General features: G+C 45.7%; 2 protein-coding genes across 10 annotated transcripts in view; one reads left to right on the plus strand and one right to left on the minus strand.

Moving 5' to 3' along the window:
* Window positions 1–18,687, plus strand: part of DCLK2 (doublecortin like kinase 2) — a 141,423-nt gene extending 122,736 nt beyond the window's left edge. For 3 of the 7 annotated variants that reach the window (XM_033134091.1, XM_033134090.1, XM_033134092.1), the window contains 4 exons: window positions 3,578–3,674; window positions 4,315–4,395; window positions 5,451–5,567; window positions 10,666–12,904. In XM_033134091.1, the coding sequence (XP_032989982.1) occupies window positions 3,578–3,674; window positions 4,315–4,395; window positions 5,451–5,567; window positions 10,666–10,893 (523 nt within the window). In that variant the 3' untranslated portion in view covers window positions 10,894–12,904. Of the gene's footprint in view, window positions 1–3,577; window positions 3,675–4,314; window positions 4,396–5,450; window positions 5,568–8,452; window positions 8,536–9,424; window positions 9,438–10,665; window positions 12,905–18,119 lie in introns of those variants that run through there. The other 4 variants (XM_033134095.1, XM_033134096.1, XM_033134089.1 and 1 more) reach the window with 3 other exon arrangements.
* LRBA (LPS responsive beige-like anchor protein) overlaps window positions 18,547–20,814 on the minus strand; it is a 575,445-nt gene continuing 573,177 nt past the window's right edge. For all 3 annotated transcript variants that reach the window (XM_033134087.1, XM_033134086.1, XM_033134088.1), the window contains one exon: window positions 18,547–19,352. In XM_033134087.1, coding sequence (XP_032989978.1) covers window positions 19,262–19,352 — 91 coding nt within the window. In that variant the 3' untranslated portion in view covers window positions 18,547–19,261. The remainder of the gene's footprint in view (window positions 19,353–20,814) is intronic.

The raw sequence follows: 20,814 nt of genomic DNA on the forward strand, positions 1-20,814 counted from the left end.
GAATCAGTTAGCATTTCTACCCCCCAAAGTTGGGGCTCTCAGTTCTGTGGATCAGTTTGGTGGGTCTTTTCATCTGGGCGGGCTCAGTGGGGGGTTGATGGTCCAGTGTGCCTCACTCACATGCCTGCAGTTGGCTCAGTGTCAGCTGGGACAACAGATAGGACTTGGCCATGTGCCTTTCAGCCTCCAGTGGGCTAGTCTGGGGTTCGCATGATGGTAAATACAGGATTCCCAAAAGCATCCAGAGAGAGAGAGCAAGTCCCTTTGCTCGAGCACTTTCCAAGTCTACCCTTGTCTCCCCTTTGTTGATTGATGTCCCATTGACCAAATGAAGTCAAATCGCTAAGCCTAGAGTAAATGTGGGAGAAGAGTAGATACATACGTAGAAGAAAAAGAATTTGTGGCCATTTTTTCAACCACCCTGTGCCATGGCGGGTTTCAGTGATACCCTGTTTTGGGAGCTAGTCAAACATAGAGGGTAGTGTGTTTTGATAGCTCGTGATCTTGTGGCCACTTTGACGTGAGGCAAAGTCCCTCTCGTGGTTAGCACAAGTTGAGATGAGTTGGAAAGGGGTGTCAGGGATCAATTGTAGAGGAAGATGTACTCACAACTCCCTCTAGTGTTCCCACTTGCCTGTGCAGCCTCTGAGTTTTTTCTTTGACTTTGCTTTTTACTTTTTAACGAAAGTGAGTCAGATTGATCAAGTATGTATTTATCGTGACTTGTTATCCAATAGACAGCCTCTTTGTGGGATCTGGAGATAAGTCTGGCTAATCAAGAGCAGTAAAGCTACATTCTGAAATCTGCTGCCCTTATGTGTGATATTTAGAAGCTGGTCCTACACCTCCAGGTAGCTTACTTCTGAAATTTATGAAAATGCTTTTCCCTCTTTCATATATTGTCATGAAAGAGAATCTGTAATGTTAAATACTAGTTACAAAAGCATCTTCACAGCACAGAGACATTCTGGAGAGATTTCAGAACCTACTATAACGTAAAAATATATGTAGCAAATTATGGAAATGGTACTTTAAATAATGATAAAGGGTATAACGTAGATTATCTGTAAAGTTTGTACCTACAATGAAGGTCCTTCAAACAGATATTGCAAAACATTTTCTTCATTTTATACAAAAAATGGTTTTAACCGAAAGCTTTTTAATTGAAATTGTTCCTTCTGTAAAGAAGTTTCAGGTTCTTTACTTCTCGTATCGTTTTTCTTCTATTAGGCTTTGGTCTTAGCTTGCCACATATTCCCTCTTCAGTCTTTTCAACATCATGTTCATTGTTGCTAAGAAGGATATTGGTTTTCTAGAGGCAACCATTTTAACTATTCCTAAGCAAGTATGTTCTTAGGGCCACTGACGAAAAAGTATGCATGACTTGACTGAGATTTTTGGTGTTTCTCTTAAACACACACACACACACACACACACACACCCCATAAGTGAAATATTTGATGATCATTTGTAAAATAATTTATAATTTCAGGTTACCTTGCCTGACTTTTACCTTGCCTTGATTTATCATTGAAAAGAGAGAATGTCCAAGGTTTTTCTTAATGGACATTTTTAGCCTTACAGCACCTTGATCCAGTGGCTATATTGTTTAAAAAAAAAAAAATGTCCTGAAGCATCGCAGCCAGATTGTAGAGTATACATGTGTTAATAAATCCAGTGTAGATTTAATCAGAGTGGCTTTTCTTTGACTACTAAGAAGGGTAAATTAGCGTTAGCTTTCTGTTTCTTTTAGGGCATGGCAGCCCAAAACTCTCTGGCGATTCACAGCATGGATCCTTTGGGGGGGATTCTACTTGCCAGGGCATCCTAGGGTTTTATTTGTTGATTCAGGCTATTTTACCAAGAACCAAAGTGAATGCTGCAGACTCCCTTCCAACTTTTTAGCTGTTCATTAAAAATAACCATATATATTAACAAAATATAAACTATGAGATTCCAGAAAAGAACAATACAAGGGAGATGAGTGGAGTAATAAATAGAGAGCGGCGGCTAAAAGTACAGTTCTAGAAATAGGTGATTTATTTTGCATTTTCTAACATTGTCTCCTGGGGTCCTCAGCTTTTCTAAAGCTTTCTGTAAAATCTCGTGTGTTCTTAGGTGTGTCCTTCACTCATTTGGAAGGACAGGTAAGCAGAGTTCCATCAGTAGGGAAATAACAGTGAAAAGGAAAGAAAACATTTAGACGTCTAGAAAGAAATGGTTTATACACACTCAATGAAAACCACTTTTCAGGAGGCGGGTGGGGATCACTCACCTGCCCGGTTTTCTGGTTATCTGACTTTTATCTGACCTGCTTTTCAGTACGCCTCTTGACCCAGACTCCATGGACCAGCAGGTGTGGGTTCAGCTGGGCTTGGGTAGATGTCATGGATATTCACAGATCTCCTAAACTCTTTCTCTTAGAACAGGTATGAGACAGCCATTCATCACACGGCCTCAGAATTTGTCTCTAGACACTGCCCTAAATGACCTTTTTCTAGGGACAGTATACTTGTCCTTGCCTGCACTGGGCAGGCTGGTAGCCTGACCAGGCTCGTACGCAGAAGGCTGGATCCCCGTGAGCAGCCTGAGCAATAGGTAGGAAACTTCAAGAAGAATGTTGTGCACTTGCCAGGTGAGACTGAATTTCCACTCCTGGGTGATCTTGACTCCAACAGTCCATCCTGAGCTTCCTAGTAGGGCTTCGTAATGACCTCGGAAGCTGATGGCTTTGTTCTCACCACTGACGTGCCCACCAGGTGAGGGGGAGCTCTGTGCTGTGTAGATGCAGTAGTCTGGGAGGTTAGGGATGTCTAGCTTCCTGAATTTTTCCTAGCAGTGTTTTCACATTTCCATGGTAACTTCCATCAGAAATCAGGTCATCATTTATTCGTTAGGCCCCAGTTGTGTGTGTGTCAATGCACCTTTGAGGGTGGAGCAGTTCGGCGCAGGTTGGGGATGGATGACTTTTTCATATGTTGGCTGCTTCATTGATCTTTGGCTGCCTTACTGGAAAATTGGAAAGAGGAAAGGCGAGGAGATCTGATTCAGCTTTGCTTCTTTTCCACTCTGTGGCCATGAGAGATTAAGTGAGGGCAGATGCGGACGTCGTTTTGTTTCCTGAAATGAGGGTTTATACTTGTGGATCCCATTTTTTCTTGAGTCTTTTTCTGTTTTATGGGGGCAAAATATACATAATGTGAAATGTGTCATTCTAATCATTTTTAAGTGTACAGTTCAGTAACATTAAGTACACTCACAGTGTGCCAGCACCACACCATCCATCTCCAAAACTACATCATCTTCCCACGCTGAAGCTCTGTACCCACTCAACACATTTCTTGAGTCTTTGTCTCCTCTCCCTTTTCCTCCTTCTCTGTCCTCCTCCCTCCCTCAGTCTGATTCCCAGGCCTATGGAAATGTTCTTTAGTCCATTGAGTAAAAGGAAAAATGCAGTGGGGATATGAACTGCCCAAGCCAAAGAGAATGGACTCTTCTCCCCACTCATCCCAGGAGCGTTTTGTTAAAAACCTGTCTGGTGACTTTGGCTCTTCTTCCATGTCTTTGTCCCTGACAGTGAGAACAATCTGCAGGAAGATCTCTTCGACCAGATCTTGGCTGGGAAGCTTGAGTTCCCAGCGCCCTACTGGGATAATATCACAGACTCGGCAAAGGTACCAATCCAGGCCCGTTTCTGTGGGTTCCATTGTGTCGAGGGGGCCTCACGTCACACGGGGCTGTACCACGTCTTGGTGTGGAGCTCCAGGTCTTCGGGACATTGGATATGTGGTTCTTCTTTAAGTTCATTCCACAGTAGAGTCTCTGAAACTCTTACCTAAATTCTGAAAGCTGGACAGGCTGTCGTGCCAGTCTGCCCTGACCATTGTTCCATTACTACTCTAAGCCCTAAATATTTGTTCTGTCATTTAATCAATAAATATGTATTGGGCAGCCATTGGAATATAAGAATGGTCTCGGGACACATATTGAATCACCAAAAGGCCTAATACTGCAGTGTCACACTGTGGAATGATGGTGATGGCCAGAACACTTACTAGAGAACATCTTGGTTTAATGTAGACTCAGGAGAGACCTTCTCTTCTTTCACCCTGCTGCCCACATGAGGCAGCTGTGTCCGTGTAATTGCCTCTTAGGCACCGGGAGTGTAGGTGATAATAGCTTTTCAGTTCAAATGGCTGAACAGCTGTGTTGGTTGTACTTTGAAGTACTTGGTGCCAACTCAGATTTCTGTATTTTTGCTGGAATTACCCCCTTTAACGTCTGCTGTGACAATAAGTCTTTCTTTCTTTCCAGGAATTAATCAGTCAAATGCTTCAGGTAAACGTTGAAGCTCGGTGTACTGCGGGACAAATCCTGAGTCACCCCTGGGTGTCAGTAAGTACCCACATTTCCAGGGAATGAACACCTGTTTGTTCTGTGGCCAACAGCATGCTTCCTTGCTGTGGCTTTTGCATAGGCCAAATTCCATGGCAGATAGCATGTCTGTCTTTTCTGATGAGTAAGTAGCCTGAAGGTAGCTCTCTGGGAGAAAGCAGTTGGCACCAGGATCTCCAAGTGTTCAGATTTGCTCTGTGAGTGACCTGGGCAAGTCACTGTCCCTTTCTGGTACTCGTTTTCCTCCTCTGCAAAATGAAGGATTTGGCCGCGATGCCCTTGAAGGAGCCTTTCAGCTTTTCCTTCTGGGGTTTGAGGGTTTTGAGGATTTGCTCAGAGATGGGCTTGTTGCAGACTCTGATCTCTGTCTCCATGGCGCTTGGCCACAGGAGACCTCCTGCTGTGGGTGGGGAGGGGAGACCCATCCCTTCCAGCGCCAAGCAGAGGCTGTGTCATGTGAACGAGCATTCCTTCAGGCATGGGTTTAGGGTGAACAGGGTCCTAGAACTGGTGACACTGGGACAGTTTGCACTTCCCTCGTTCCTGGAGGCTCCAGGATGGTGAGGTTAATTTACTCCGCCAAGGGCTTTTGCCGACTTGGGGAGCTCCCTGTGGATCTCTACTACCTCTGCCATCCGACATGTCCTGACATCGGGGTTCAACTTTTATGGATCCTGCTGAGTGACTTGGCTCTTGGACCAAGTAGCTGAGACACCACGTTATTTTTATGAGCAACAAATGCTAATAACTAACTGAATTCTTGATTAAAACGATAAACTGTTCATTAATTTTGATGTTTCCCTGGGAAGGATCTGTACTAAATGATGTGGCATTTGTGCTGTGGGCCGGGGTGGGGGGGTCTCAGAACCCTGGAGAACATCCACCTTGTGCCTCTGGAGACTTGTGCTCTCTCCTTGTCCTACTCTGGACCCAAGGAGCAAGGCGAGTGGGAACCCACTTAACAAGTGGTGGTGGTGGTGGGTGGTGTGTGCCTGTTAAGGAATAGACAAGTTAGGCATAGAATGAAAATCACTGTATTTGATTCTTTTCCACAGGATGATGCCTCCCAGGAGAATAATATGCAAGCTGAAGTAACAGGTAAACTGAAACAGCACTTTAACAATGCGCTCCCCAAACAGAACAGCACCACCACGGGGGTCTCCGTTATCATGGTAAGTGGAACGCAGGGCTCTGCCTTTGGAAAGCTGCAGCGTCTGGCCTGACTGCTCAGCCAGCATCGAAGCTTGTAAAGGAAATTGCCAGGAGCATCCCCCACATGGAAGTTGGCGCTGTCCATGTTCCTCTTTTCACTTCAGAGTTGGCTTGACACGGGCAGTGCACCCATCTGGCCATTCCATGCCTTGAGTCCTGGGGTAGGGAAGCGTGCTGCAGGGACCAGCGAGGCCAGGCTGACGGGCCCCGGCTCCGAGGAGCCCCTGGCCCCTCCTGGGCTCGGTGCCACCCGGGGCAGCTGCTTCTGCTCTCTCTCCTGGGAAGGGCTTAGCCCGGCTGGGATTTACAGTATAAGGAAGTAACTCCCTGCCTACTCAAGGCTGCAAAAATAGATTATTTGAGGTGTGAATAATTCCTTGGGACTTAAGATAAGAAGCAGCCAACGTTAAACAAATGCCATTTAAAAGAAAAATCAGTATTTTGTGGCTTTCAAAAGTACAGAGCAATGTAAAAAAAGTTGTTTCAGTGTTCGTAAAAGGTTATGAGAAGCCAGTAACAGTGACCCCCATATTTTTTCAGACCTTCCTTCTTCCAAACATGTTTTTAAGGCAGCTCACCGAAATCCATAAACACAACCAATTAAAAGTGGCATTAAAGTAAGTTAAGTACCATTGACAAAAGTTCCGTAAAAGGGAAAAATAAGGGCAGACAAATAAAACTGAGCCACAAGCGTGGTCAGCACGCCCAGCCAAGCTGTCCAGCCCTGAGTCCTTGCTGAAATGGGCCCTAAAGGCAGCTCTGCACATCCCGCACCTGTTACCGTGCCCGGGTACAAGCAGCCAGCGCCTTGGCCCACGCTTTCCTCTTTGCCCACGCCCCCCTCCCCCACAGGATCCGGGGCTGGCAAGGGGTTGCCTTCCTCAGCGCCAGAGTCAGCTGGAGTGTCTCCACAATCAGACTTTCTGAGGACACGGGTGACGGAGTTGTTAGCGCGGTGGCCTCTCCTGACCACGCTGGGTCTGACACCTGGGGGCCTAGCAGCTCGTGGTGGGCCGGCTCCACATCTCCAGGATCTGTACCTCTGACCTCCTGGGAAAGGCTTGGTTGGGTTCCTCCCCCACAGTCACTTATTCTCACGGCACGTCGTAGTCTAGGAACCTCAGAAGATCCAGATAGAAGTAGGAGGGAAAGCGCCCCCAGCCCCACCTTGTGAGTATGGAATAATGTGGATACTTGTTGAGTACCCACCATCCTCTTAGCCCCCGCTAGTCTGTCATTCACCCCTCTCCCCCAGGGGAGGCTGCGTTTATCTGGCAGCCTTCCTCATGTCCTCGCAGCTCCCTTACGCCTCCCCTGCTGGAAAGCGGGCTCTCGCCCCCTCTGCCTTCCCACAGACAAAGCTCGCGTGCAGGATCTTTTGACATGTTGCAGGACGTTGGGGAGCTCTGTGCCAAAATAATGGGAAAGCCTCTTGGATTGTGGTTTTCCTGGCATTTTAGGAGTGTTCTGTGGAAAGCCTGAGAAAGTCAGAGTTGTCACAGAAGTATAGTTTGGACCCTTTGGAAACAACCGTCTTGACGGAGCCAACAGCACGGGAACATTTTCAAGTGATTCACTTAGGAGGCAAGGATTGATGGATGGGAGAAGGGGTGTACGGCCTTCCCACGTGCCGCATTGTCAGGCAGCTTCTGGGAAAATGTAGAAGAATAAAAACATTACAAATAGGCACACTTGACATGTAATGAAAAACCTGAAGAAGAGTGATTTGTTAGAATCAAAATTTAATAATTGTACATTAAGTTTCATAGTCTTCTAGAGGAAGAACCTTTACAGGATTGCGCCCTGGGTTTATGAGAGTTTCACCCTCATTTTCTGGGTCACCTGTTGACTCAGGGCCCAGATAGGAATTTCTGGCCTAAGGCTGTGGCCTGCTGAGGTTCTGGAATGATCCGGCCCTTCTGCCGTATGGCCCAATATAGGCTCTGTTCTGGATAATGGCATTTAGAACCCCCCTCAGACAGAACCTATATCTCATGGTTGACAAATGGCATTTTTCCATTTGCTGATGGCGTTCCACAGTCAAGTTTCAAACTCCTGACATTTAACTGTCTATGATCTGTTTCTGTCTATGATCTGTTATTATCGTAATCCCAATGGTGATTGTAAACGTTGTGTGTTTTACCTGTATGTTCAGTTGTCATTTTGAGCATGTTGGCAAGGCTCCGTCTAACCCCACGTTCCCTACACAACTCTGCAGGTTGTTAGCTCTGAGGAGCTGCTGAGTGACATGATCACATTTAGTACCTACAGGAGAATCAGTAAAGCTTATCTCTGGAGGTACCAATTCTCCATGACCTGGGAATTTTGGCTTATCCCCAAAAGCAGTGGCGAGAAGGCCTCTGTGGGGACGTCGTGCTAATCCTCACCCAGCTGAGGACCTGAGCCGGGGCATGGTTGTGTGGGGGCAGCTTGCGATGCTTCCATGCCGTTATCCTCATCCTCTTCACCATTACCATGTGTCTGTGTGTCCTGCCCTTGGGAACAGTTTTCAATGTTCTTTATATTAAAAATAACCACAAATGACTCTCCCTGGTATTTATATGGTCTCATACCTGGAGTATGTATGTGAGGCTAATATGGTGTCCTATAGATGCAAATGGTAGTGGGAACTGTGTAGACAGACCTGTTTGAGGTAGACGCCTCAGGTAACTGTTGGGTAATTTACAGCCAGAACCTTGCTGTTGACGTCTCCCCTACTGCTCTCTTCGCCTTAGCTCCCCAAAATTGGTGCCTGGGGTTCCAGTGAGAAAATTATAGGATAGGAATGGTAAATAACAGTGGAAGAAAGTAAACTTGATGCTATTATCTGCGTTTTATTTGACAGTTTGATTTGACAGTTTGAGAGACACTTCAGAATTTCACTCTTTACCCAGTTGAGACTATGGGGAGTCCTGAAGCAGAATTCTGGTATTCAACACGCTTTGCTTAATCAGAGCAACTTCTTATTCTCAGCCCCTCTTACATGTGCATGCCTTTCTCCGACTTCTGACACCAGCGTCCAGCTCTTAGCTTCTTGTCGATGTGGGTCTCCTGTACCTACTGACACCCTTTTTGGCCAGCCAAGCACACCCTCGGAAAGCTTCAGAAATTTCTCAGCTTGCCATATTACCTTCCTTCGCAAATCAAAAGCTGGCAGATCAAAAGCTGGGCAGAGTATAGGAGGAAGACTCCAGCAGTTCTGATAAATGCTGTCTTTCACTGAGGTGAAAAGGCATCTTTTTTGTGAGTGACAGCATAAGATGGGTACCTTTGTGAATAAAGGCTTTTATTCTCATCAACTACATTTGCAAAGTTGTGTTTTTATCAGTAAGACAGTGTAGTGTCAGCTGGCCTTTGGGATAAGAGAAGAGAATTAAATTGGGTAAGATTTTGGTTTAGGACAGGCCTGTGGTTTTGGATTGCACTTGCGTTTTCTCTGGCGCATCCTTAGTCTACTGAAGAAAGGACCAACAGTGCCTTTACAGAGAGGGCGTATTTTCTGTCTCAGTAGGCTCATCCCAGCCTCGGGGACTAGAAGGCGCTGTCTTGTGGCAGAAAAGGGAATTACAGGAAACCTGATTCTTGTGTCTTGACTTCAGAGGCCATGAATTCAAATGTCCTGCTTTCCCCTCATAGACGGGATCATTCTGCTTTCGGGAGATGGGAGGAAATTTGGGCATGTTTTGGGCTGAATGTAAGTTAGACAAAACTGTTTCAATCGTATTGCTTCTGTTTAAAGTAAGTCTAGTTTCTGTCCCTGCTTCTCTCTTCCCTTCTCCTGCCTCTCCCGCCGCCTGCATTGCTTGCCTCTGACTAGGTCCCAGGCAATGGTATGTACTAACGGCTCCGCGATGCTTTGTTGTGCCACACACATACATGTCCTCCTGACAGGAAGAGAAAAGGAGAAATGACTGGAGACTTGCTGGCTTCTTCTGCCCAGGAGAAATTTTGTGGTAGAAAAAGGAAAGGCTGCCTCTTCCCATTTTCCGGGTTCTCACGGAGGGGTGGCTAGGCCTCCTCTTACACTAGGTGCTTGGAAGTTTGTTAAAGAGTGAGGCCAAGTTTCTGATTTGGCCTTTTCACAGTTACCTCTTCTCCAGGTCAAAGAAGTTATCCTTGGGAATTACCAGATGTTTAACTTGAGCTTGGGAGGGCCTGTAGGAAACATCCTCTTGACAATTGACACCAAGTGCCCTGAAGGCAGCCACACAAATCTGTTTTAGTATAAAGCCCTGTCATGTATTCATATTTTCTGAAGTATCTGTGGTCCATTTCCCCCCTCTCCAGGGTAGTTAGATTACCATCCTTCTGATGGTGTGCCTTGTAGCTGAAGGTAGCTGAAAGCTGAAAGCTCCCGCATGTTTGTAAAACCCTGTCAGATGGCAGCTGGCTGGGTCTCACTGGACAAGCAAGAAAGACTCAGAGTTGAAACACAAAAGTAGACTATTCTAACCTCCTGGTGTAAGGTCAGAAAGCAAGGCAATTTCCTCACATTTGTGGCTATTTCTTGTGCTCTCTGTGGAGTGGAACAGATTTAGAAGTTTGGGGGTGTGATGAGCTAAAGAACAGGAGAGGGGATCGTGAAGGACCTGAAAATGGGTAATATTGTACCATCGGATCCCCAGGGCTTTTCTAGATTATGCAGCCACCTGGGTTGTAAGGGGATTACATATTTTTATGACCTATGAGAAACTTTTCCATCTGTGATGGAGAACTTCCTTTAGAAAAGTTAACCGTCAAGTTCTAGCGAGTATTCTCATAGGGTTTGCTTTATTGTCCCAGAATTCTTTGGGGCTTAAGGTCTGGGTACAGGAAGAATTACTCAGAACTCAGGTGCAGCTCAGAGCTAGGCAAGACACCGAGCAGTGGGGGCAGAGGCCAGGCGCGGCCTGCTGCCCGGGGTGCGTGCTCTTAGGCGTCCGTTAGAAGAGGGCCTTCAGGTGATTTCTCCTCTTCTGTTTCTGAGTCTCGTGCATGCTCTGTGTTGTGCTCTGTCGTGGCGGCTGTGCCCCAGGCCCTGGCCAGGCTGACGTGTCTTCTCCGCTGGTTTCTCCTCAGAACACGGCTCTAGATAAGGAGGGGCAGATCTTCTGCAGCAAACACTGTCACGACAGCGGCCGACCCGGGACGGAGCCCACCTCTTCAGTTCCTCTCTCCGCCGAAGAGACCCCTGTGTCCGGGGTGGCAGCCATAGCCCCTGTCCCTCCGGAACCTTCCGCAGCCCCCTGCCCTCCTGCGGCCAGGGGCTGTGAGCGAGCAGGGACCTGGCGCCGTCACCGTGACTGACCATGGCAGGCGGGCCTGAGCCGTGTCGCCCTCTCACGGCTGAGCCTTCCTCTGCTGACTGCTGGTTGTCAGGTTGCTGGCATCTCCGAGCTGCCAGGAGCCCAGTGCCCCGGGCTTGTCCTCCAGTTCCTGGAGATGTCATATGCAGTCACAGCTTTGGTGACATACGCAGAGTGGCTTGTTTTAAATTATCTCAGTTTCGGTTTAGTGGACATTTTACAGCGTCACCAGGAGAATGTGTAACTTGATTCCAGCATTTAATGCGTTTTTTTATAGAAACACTTTGGATGAGCCAAGACCCCTCCCTTATTTAAGTAAACTCAGAGTGCTCCTTTTTTCTTACTAAGAGCTTAAGAACTGCGGTTGTCCCTTGGTAGGTGTCCGGTGAGAGGTGACATGACACCTTCCTCTGCTGAGGGGGGCTGGAGGACTGGCTTTCCAGCAGAAGAAACGAGCAGCTAAGAGGACAGTCGGGTCACCAGACCCTAATCCCAGGCTCCCAGATGTGCTCTCAGGTGCCCAGAGGAGCAGCCACACACAGCTTGGGGTGATGGGCTTGCGTAAGACGCTGGGTATTTATTTGTACACAGGCCACAGGGGAAGGGCACCTTCTTCCCTCGACGTTGTGTTTCCCCCCCAACTCTTCCCACATAAGAATTAAAAAATGCTCATGAAGTTGTCCTTGGGGCTTTTTAATGAAAGGCCTGGCGTGTGTGGCATCACCGTGGAGGTGGTTTCTTCTCAGCATGCCCGCTACTAGTGGAGCAGGATAAACTAAGAGTAGCCACCGGTCTCGTTTCATCATCTGCTTTTCAGCTGGAGCAGGCGGAAAGGGCAGCCGTGGAGACGCCGAGGCACAGGCAGGACTGGGGCAGAAGGGGCCCCGCAGACACCCCACTATTGACCCTCTGGAAGGCTGCTGGCAGTTTTCCACCACCCTGCTCTTTTTAATAACTGTACATAATCAGTGTATTTGTTTCACCCGCTCATCTTCTAAACTGGTGGGCCCTGTAGTGCATTCTCACTGTTAGATTTCTGCCTCCCACAAGTGTACCCAACCCGCAATAAACTCTTCCTTATTGAGAAAAAGTAATCAGGGCGGGCAGAGGTTTCTGTGTTGTTGTTTTGCAAAGGATGTGTGATCAAAGGTCCGGGTTCTGGCAGGTGCCAGTGTCTGGTTTCGTGACCTGTCAGGTCCGTGAGGCGGAAGAGTGATGCATGAGAAGAACGCATGGAGATGTGTCTTGGTTGAAGTTTATTTGATTACAGGTACAGAAGCTCATGTAGCAAACAAAAGCTAAGAATAAACGGACCATTGGCACGACAGAGGGAATCTGACGGAGCCAACATCAGGAAGGTAAGGTTTTACTGGAAATGGGAGTCGCGGCAGCTATTCCCGTCTGCCTGTGTTTTTTCTCTCTCTCTGTCCATCTGTCTCTCTCTGAGATTGTGCCGTCTCCTGTCTCTAATTCTTTCAGTGCATTTCGGCTCTTGTTTTCTGTTCCCTCATAATAATGTCTGCTCGACTGCAGCCCTGGCCATAGGTACTGCGTCTGTCCCCAACTTCTCGAGGCTGTACAACTCCAGGGCTTGAAACCATCTACTTCGGCTGTGGACCTTTTAGTTCAGATAACTATATGAGGTGATTATACAAGGATTTCTCTCTGGGCTGGCACTGACCTAGGATCCAGAGGCTGGTTACAAAATATAGCTGGGCTTCCTGGGCCCGCAGCTGCAGTAGGTACAGGCTGTGATGGACAGGGTTAGAAAGTTCTGCTTATCTCTCTCCTCACTGACTTGTTACAGAGCCGACATTTTCGTAGCTTCCAATGGAAACATTGTTGTTAATGGAAAGGAAGAGGTAACGTAAAGGCAGGGGCATACAAATGGAAAGTGACGGAACAAGGCCTTTGGCACTGGTGAGAGCCTGAAACCTGACCCCGCTCCCTTGAACTGTGAGGTTCAAAGACATCTGCTAGAAACTTAAGAAACTATGTGGCTAGTGCAGGCCTGCCACTGGTGACAGGATGAAGGCACATGCTCCGACCCTCGACCCTCGAGGCCACGCTCAGCTGGCCTGGGGCATGGTGGGGGCGGGGGTGGGGCTGGCCTAGGGTCTGGCAGCAGGCCTAGCAGTTCTTTCGTAATTATCTTCATCCCACAAACACCAGGAGCAAGCTGTGGTATGAATAGAGGAAACCAAGAAGTTAGGTGACATAACCCAGGTCATAGACGTGGCAGGAGACAGAGTCACAATGCAGTTTTAGGTTTTGCCAATGCCAAAAGCCTGTGCTTTTTGGGAGTCTCCGTCATCCAGGGGGCAAATCAAGGCCTGGATGTGAATGGCCATCTGAATAACGATCCGAAATAAAAGTTCTGACATAAGTACACTGTCCATTCGCCCATGCGCTCAGCAAACATTTATTGACCTCTTACTCTGTTCTCAGAATGTAAATACAGGTGCGTACTGGCTAGGTTCCTCTGCTCCTGCACAGTGAGAATGGTATGTGCTTATTTTATGTTCATTCCTTTATTTGAGCAGGTGATCAACGTCTAAAGAAACTGACCTTTGAATAGGGGTAGAAAAGGGAGTGGTGACCTGCCAAAGCCATTGGGAGGTGCCTGCTGGGCTCAGCAGTTGGGCCAAGACTCAGTGAGTGTGTGTTTCTCTTTCTTCATAAAGGTCGCTGTGATGTGGAAATATATGGATTGAAAGCATTGGGCAAAACTTGCCCAGAAATTTTTTAATGGATAAGATTGTGAAATGTGAATTAGGAGAGAATGAGGACAGATGAACCATATGGAAAGAAAGACTGCTGATTAATGATGTTGTCTTTAGAGATTTCTAAAACAGTTTGCTGTCCCATAGAAATATAATGTAAGCCACATAATTTAACTTTTTTTGGTACCACATTAAAAAAAAAAAGCAGGTGAAATTAATGATATATTTTATTTAACCCAATATATCTAAATATATCCAAAGTACTATTTTAACATGTAATCAGTATAAAAAAAATCATTGGGCTATTTTATATTTTTCTTGTACTAATTCTTTGAATTCGGGTATGTATTGACACTTAGGGCACATTTCAAGACTTAGCCACACGTGGCTACGCCTGCCATACTGGACAGCTCTGTCGAGAGGCCACAGCTCTGTCTTTGTTCTTATTGTTTTGTTTTGTTTTTGGCATATGATGTGAATAGTGATGTAGAAAGAATGCTTCTCCATGGCTTTATGTGGAATGAATGGATTTAGCATGATCTCAGCAGGTTAGAACACTAATCCAAATATGTGGTATGAAATGGAAGTGTGAAGCCCTGCGGTTCTGTTACAGAAGTGCCCGAGGCCTGGGCGGGCGCTGCTTCCCATGAAAGGTCTGGGAGTGGAGAATTGGGAGGTCTGGGAGTGACCGCTGTTTCATTAGGTGCCAACAGAGCTGCTTACACGTCAGCATAATCTTCCACTGCGTCGTGAGAAGTATGTGCAGACTGTGGGCAGTTGTAGTGGCGCCTTTATGGGTATGGAGTTGTTCTGGGGCCCTCGAGGTTTGTGGTGCTGGTAAGAGTGGGAGGGGTTTCATGTCCTGGCAGCCAAAGGACTGGTGGGTAAAACTGTAAGGTATTAGTGGGGGGAACTAGAGGCTCGTCTGCAAGATGTCTTGGTTGTGCGGCAAAGGGGACAGACTTATCTCAGGGGCTTTGGATGGTGGCCCGGGGTCAGTATGAAGGAGGCACAAAGGGCCAGGTGTGAGCACAGAGCTGGGGTAAGATTCGAATCCCAGAGCAGTGTAGTGACAGAATTAGCTGCTTTCTAAAGAGGTGATCATCTCGTTCTTGGAAATGTCTGCATGTTAAATAATAACCATGAAAGTTTTCAGTTTATAGTCTTTCATTTTCTCTCACTTGAGCCACACCACAGTCCTGAGACAAAGATGCAACATCCGCACTTAAATGCAGAAACTCAGAAAGGGTCAGGAGCTCATCGAGACCTGCCTGAGCTGGGACTGGCTTCTCCCGGCCACAGGGCAGCTTCCTTATAACTGGGCTGCCCCCTAGGTGGTCACAGGTACCTTAGAGGGGACGTCTGTGCCACAAGGCGGCAGTCAGTTGGGAAGACACCTGGCAAAATGGTAGAAAATCGATGCGAAGAGGTTATCGGAGCAGGGGCGTGTGAGTTTTGTTAGAGGAAGAGAGTAATTCTCCGGAGGGAGGCTGATGTATGCCACCACTCCAGTTGGTCTTGGCCAGTGGGTGTCAAGGGGCTGATGATAAAACCTGCAGCCTTGAACTCAAAGGCAGTTAGCTGTGGGGAGGAGTTGCCTCCATGGAACAGCTGAGGGGAAGAAAGGGTAGGGTATATTTGGTAGCGTGATAGTCATTTGCTCCTGTCATGCCCCTTCCCAAACACAAGCCCTTTCATTTGGGGCGGAGCTGGGCACCGCAGGCTTCCAGTGTGGTCGGATGCTTTCAGCCCGGTGGGCCGAGGTGGGAGGGTTGGGCACCTGTCTGTGCTGAGGCTGAAGTCGGGTCTGGAGAATGTCTTTCAAATTAGCCAAGTCCAAAGCTACAGAACAGCCAGCTGCTTCCTGCCAGGTCTGAGGAAATAACAAGCCTGCCCAGCAACCCTAAAATCTTGGTTTTGGCAATGAAAAATTCCAAACTTCAGACGGAAAAATAATTCATGGTTCGGGCATATGACTGCTGAGGTCTCAAAATGCACAGGAACATTTGTAGATTGCCTTCTTCCCTTGCAGGAGCGGCTGGCTGCCTCAGGAAGATAGCTTGCCTAGAGGCCAAACCACCCTGGCTTTCATTAGAGAGAAAAATGTGATGGCCCTTGGTGTAAGCAATCTGCATTTCTGGTTCACAGCAGTGAGGGCTGGCAGGGATGGGTCAGCGTCATTCATTGTAGCCTTGAGTTTTTTAAAATAGTGAGCTTAGGGGACCCAAAAATATGCATCATGGACTCCACCTTTCAAATCTTTATCTTAAAAAAAAATCCGAAAGTTGTGTCTCTTACTCATCTGAAAGGACACAGAAGAGGATTAAGTCTTTTAATTTTGCTATTGTATTGATTTGTTATTTATGGTCTTTTCCTTTTTACAGTTAGGATGTTTTGCAATTTCCCCGCTTCCTCTGCAACGATAACTTGTGATGTGTATAGGATTAGCATCATTACACTTTATGCTACAAAACAGGGAGGTAGCTAGGCTGGCTGCTCTCCTAGTTGAAGTAGAAAACTTTCCTTCCTCTGATGGGGGAGAAGGAACAGGAATGGCCAAGGAAAAGCACTGGCGTATTTGCTGATATACATGGTTTATGCAGATTTTGAGATTTGAGTCCCCCTCTTTTCTGTGTGTGTGAACATGCTTTGGCCTAATGTGATGGCACGTGGTGATCGGAGGCTGGTTGCTCGTCTCTGATCTAGAACACACACCAGGAACTGGCAAAACTCCTCCGAGTTCTGTGGTGGGATCCTTCCAACTGTTGAAAGGCTCTTCTGCTTCTTGATGCAGAGGGAACTGTGTCATCAGTCTGCTGTGTTTTTCAGCAGTGATGGAGTGGGCAGGGCTGACGCAGGACGGACCAAACCAGGTCCACGATTGGCATGGCCAGGAGCCAGATACCTCTCTTGATAGATCTGCTTGTTCGCTGTTTTAACTCAACTCTGCTGAAAAGGGTGCCAAGTGGATGTGCCATCTGGCTGCAGCCACACGACCTCTGCCATCTCACTGGCCTTCTGACTGCAAAGTGGCAGGACATATGGCACCAGGTATGTGAGGGCAGGCGCCTGGCCCTTCTGCTCTACTCTGCTCTCGGAGCTGAATGGAAAAGGCCAGCCCTGGGGTGTAAGTTACTGACCTCGTGTCCTAACAGCTCTTAGGTTCCCATGCAGGATACTTTGAACGTTCTTGTCCTGTATACTGAGAAGTGGAACTGAAGTGTGATGTTATTTCAGGGAGCAAAATCGTTCATTTTTACTGAATTTATGAGAACATTTATTGATGGAGGTTTGCTGTATTTTGATGGAGGTTTGCTGTATTTTGATGGAGGTTTGCTGTATTTTGATGGAGGTTTGCTGTATTTTGATGGAGGTTTGCTGTATTTGGGGACTAAGATGCTCTAAGAGACGTATCCACCAGTTTGTGTCAGTGTGTTTGTCAGATTTTCATCTTCTCTGTTCTCCAAGCCCTCATGCCTTCCTCCAGAGGTTTGGTGGTATTTCTTCAATTACAGAGGTGATTGGTGATATCTCAGAAAGAGTCAATACTGTCAGGACAATCTCAGTTTCTCAAGGCAATGCATTTTAAAACCAGCCACAAATCACTGTGCTTTCCTGCACAGACCGCACTTTCCCGGCACCCCCTTACAGAATGTGCCCCCGCGTTTCCCATCCATTGTCGTTCATCAGTTTCATCCCAAACCATGTCAACTTTGATTGGTTTCCCTAGTTGGTTTATATGTATTTACAAAGAGTGAAAATTGGATAAACGAATATTGAATAGACCCTAACAAACACTGTACGAAAGAGACGCTATCATTAAGAAGTCCTGTGTTGATGCCAGCCATGTTTGTTAGCTGAAAATTCGGTTAAGGGTCCAGAGTTCTAAGTTTTAAAAACAAAGGCAGTAGAGGCACAGCTTTTCTTCTTTGGCTGCAGGAGGAGGTTGCTTTATTAATTTTGCTTGAGGCTTGTTAAAATGGGATAGATGAAATATCATATGCTCGGCATATGACTAAGTTATTCCTAAGTATGAGATCACAGGTTAATACCAGGGAGGACGCTGAGCTAATTTACCAGTAATATGGATATTTCTTTGATTCTAAGACATACTTTCCCTCTCTCTCACATTTTACCATCTATTGTTTTCTCTAATGGTTTACAAAGCAATGGTGGATCTTAATAAATCCAGTTATATAAAGTTCCTTGTTTGGTGATTTGTTAGACACAGGTTTAGTGTTCTCATTTACATCTGTCTCAATAAGAGGGAGCTACCTGGACAGAAAAGGCCTGTGTTGTGGTTTTCATTAAAGAGCGTCTCTCTTACTGGTGGTGGTTCAAAATCTATGAACCAGTTTGACTCTCTCTCTCTTTTTTTTGGAGGGGGGAAATAATTGCTTTATCAATGTTTTAAAATTAGAAAATATATTTCTAACAATTCAATTACCAATGTCATTTAATTGTTCTGTCAAACTGAGTTGTTCCATTCCAAATCTGCTTTTAGACAAGAGCTGAATGTGTGGAAAAGCAGAAGGGGACCCCTTTGGGTAAGTTGCAAGAGAAAATAGAGATGGAATGTCAAAGTGCACAACTTACAAAGAATTTATTTATGCGATACAGACCTTTTCTCAAATATTTTTCACAGAATTCCACACAGCAGTCTACTAGAAAAGTAGAATTATACAACACCAAAATAACATTGTTTCTTAGTACAAATTGCTAACCAAAAGGAAGGTGAAGATAGTTTAATAACAAATAGCAGGTAAGACAGGTGTGGCCTAACACAGCACCTGGTAGCCTCTGTTCTCAGATCTGGGTTGGGGGAGGGCAGCACATGCAGCCTCTGCCTTCCTGCAGGGCCACGTCAAACCTCAGGGGCGAGCTTTTGGTACTTGCAACTTTAAAAGAAAAACAAATGCTGTGAGCCCAAGAACATTTCCATCATTTCATTTTGGTGCTATGAAGATGACAAATCAGGAAAACATTTTAAATATTTCACACTTGCTATAACATTAGATCCTTTATGTTAACCACACAATAAAATAAAATAGCCTCCCCCGAACCAAAATTTTCTAGGTCTAAAACATGCTTGAAGAAGAACAGTGATAGAAATAATTCATTGAGATGTCTTAAATTACATTAACCATAATTTAAACATTACTATTTAAATCCCCAAAACTTCAGCGCTTAAGCACAATTGTTTGAAAAAATACAGGACCCAAAGTACAGCATAAAATTCCCCTATCCCAGTATTATAATCCATTTTCCCTATTGTTAAAATCATATATTTCTCAAGATTACAGATAAATGGGAATTGTGTTTTTTCATAATATAGCTAGAATAAATGGGTTTATTCACTCCACTGTATCTTTCCATAATTGGTGAAAATAGACTTCTCATTATGACTAAAAATATAGAATTTTTTTAAACTACAGAACCCAGCAGCCAGTTTTCTGCTTTGCTATACCACCCCCCCACCCAAAAAGTCAAGCAAAGTCTACAAAAATAGCAATTAACTTTAAAAAATATTTTGCTTCTTAAGCAAATTTAAGTTACATTCAGATGTGATTGCTATTTCAGAGAGAAAGATGCTGCAGGGTGCTTCCCCGCCCCGCTGGGGGCAATGCTGGTGTGCAGCTGTCACCATCAGTAGCGGGTTTGATACTCGTGATGCCACCGGTTAAAGTCATTGTAGAAGAGAACGATGCTTCCTGAGGCCATGCCAGAAATGATGCATCTAGAAGAAAGACAGAGAAGTGGTTTGCAAACCTCTTCGTTTCCTAGGGATCTGTTACTAAAGAACTGCCCTCCCCGAACCGACAAGGTAAATACCAAAGATGGCAGTCAGCGCTATAATTTGTGAAAACTAAGATGTGTATTTTGATGACTAAATGCTGCCCTGAGTTAAGCTTAGAGTGCCACCTCTGACGCTCTACAAGGATCCAAGCCATAGCTTGCCTTATTATTGAAAACACAGCCAGTACATGTAGGATGAGTCACTAAGACCTGACGAGGCTGGATAATTTCTAAGGGGGCCTGGGCTGGGGAGCCCTCGCTTTTATGTTACGTGTCAGAATCAAAGGATCACAATCTCAAAGTAGTTGCTGGTGGAGGAAGCAGCAAGCCATCAGTGACAGTTGTCTCTGACACGCAGATAATCAGTGAAAAGTAGGAAAGCAGAGCGGTGGCCGCAAGCTGGGCTGGGCTGGGCTCTGCTCAGAAGGACAGGCCGTGTGCATCGTGTGGCTGTCCTCAGACCACAGCAGCTTCTGAAGCGGTCACTTCAGAGGGGAGCTGCTCTCGGCACAGCCTGTTGTCTCAGACCTTTCTCTGTATGGTTAGGTTAAGACCAGGCCTTAGAAGTCATATTCAGTATCCCTCCCACTACCTCATATCAAAACTAGGAACTGAAATGGGTCGCATTACACAAAAACAGCCAAACACAAAAGAGGGTAGCAATGAAGAAATGAGGGACAAAGAAGCTGTAAGAGAAAACAAATACTAGTATAATGGCAAAAGTAAGTCTTTCCTTATCAGTGATTACTTTAAAAGTAAAGAGATTAAATGCTCCATTCAAAAGGCAGAAAATAGTAGAATGGATAAAAAACACGATTAAATATATGCTGTCTACAAGAAACTCACTTTAGATCTACAGACACAAACAGGTTGAAAGTGAAAGGATGGAAAAAGATATTCCATGCAAATAGTAATGAAAAGAGAGCTGGGGTGGCTGTACTAATATTAGACAAAATAGGCTTTAAGTCAAAATCTGTTATGAGCAACAAGGACACTATATAAATATAAAGGTTAATTCATCCAGAAGATAATGAATTACAAACATAATGGTGATGGTTGTATAACAACGTGAATGTACTGAATGCCACTGAATTGTATACCAAAACAATGGCTTAACTGGTAAATATTTTGTTACCACAAAAAAACCCACAAAAAACTAAAATGAGTGACTATATATTAAGAGGAAGTAAGACACCAGATAATCACCCCAAAATTTACTACTTGGGAGGTTTTAGGAAAGATGCCAAATCTCTCAATGGAGTCCTCATGGACAGGGATACGGCATTTTACATTAAACATGTTTACGGCTCTTACAACTTTAGGAGAAAAGGTACTTTAAGAAATATAAAGAGCTTAACAGCACTTTAACTGGAGCCTTTGTTACTTAAGTGTTGTCTAATCCC

The sequence above is a fragment of the Rhinolophus ferrumequinum genome, chromosome 18 (assembly GCF_004115265.2).
Source record: "Rhinolophus ferrumequinum isolate MPI-CBG mRhiFer1 chromosome 18, mRhiFer1_v1.p, whole genome shotgun sequence".
In the NCBI taxonomy this organism is placed as follows: Eukaryota; Metazoa; Chordata; class Mammalia; order Chiroptera; family Rhinolophidae; genus Rhinolophus; species Rhinolophus ferrumequinum.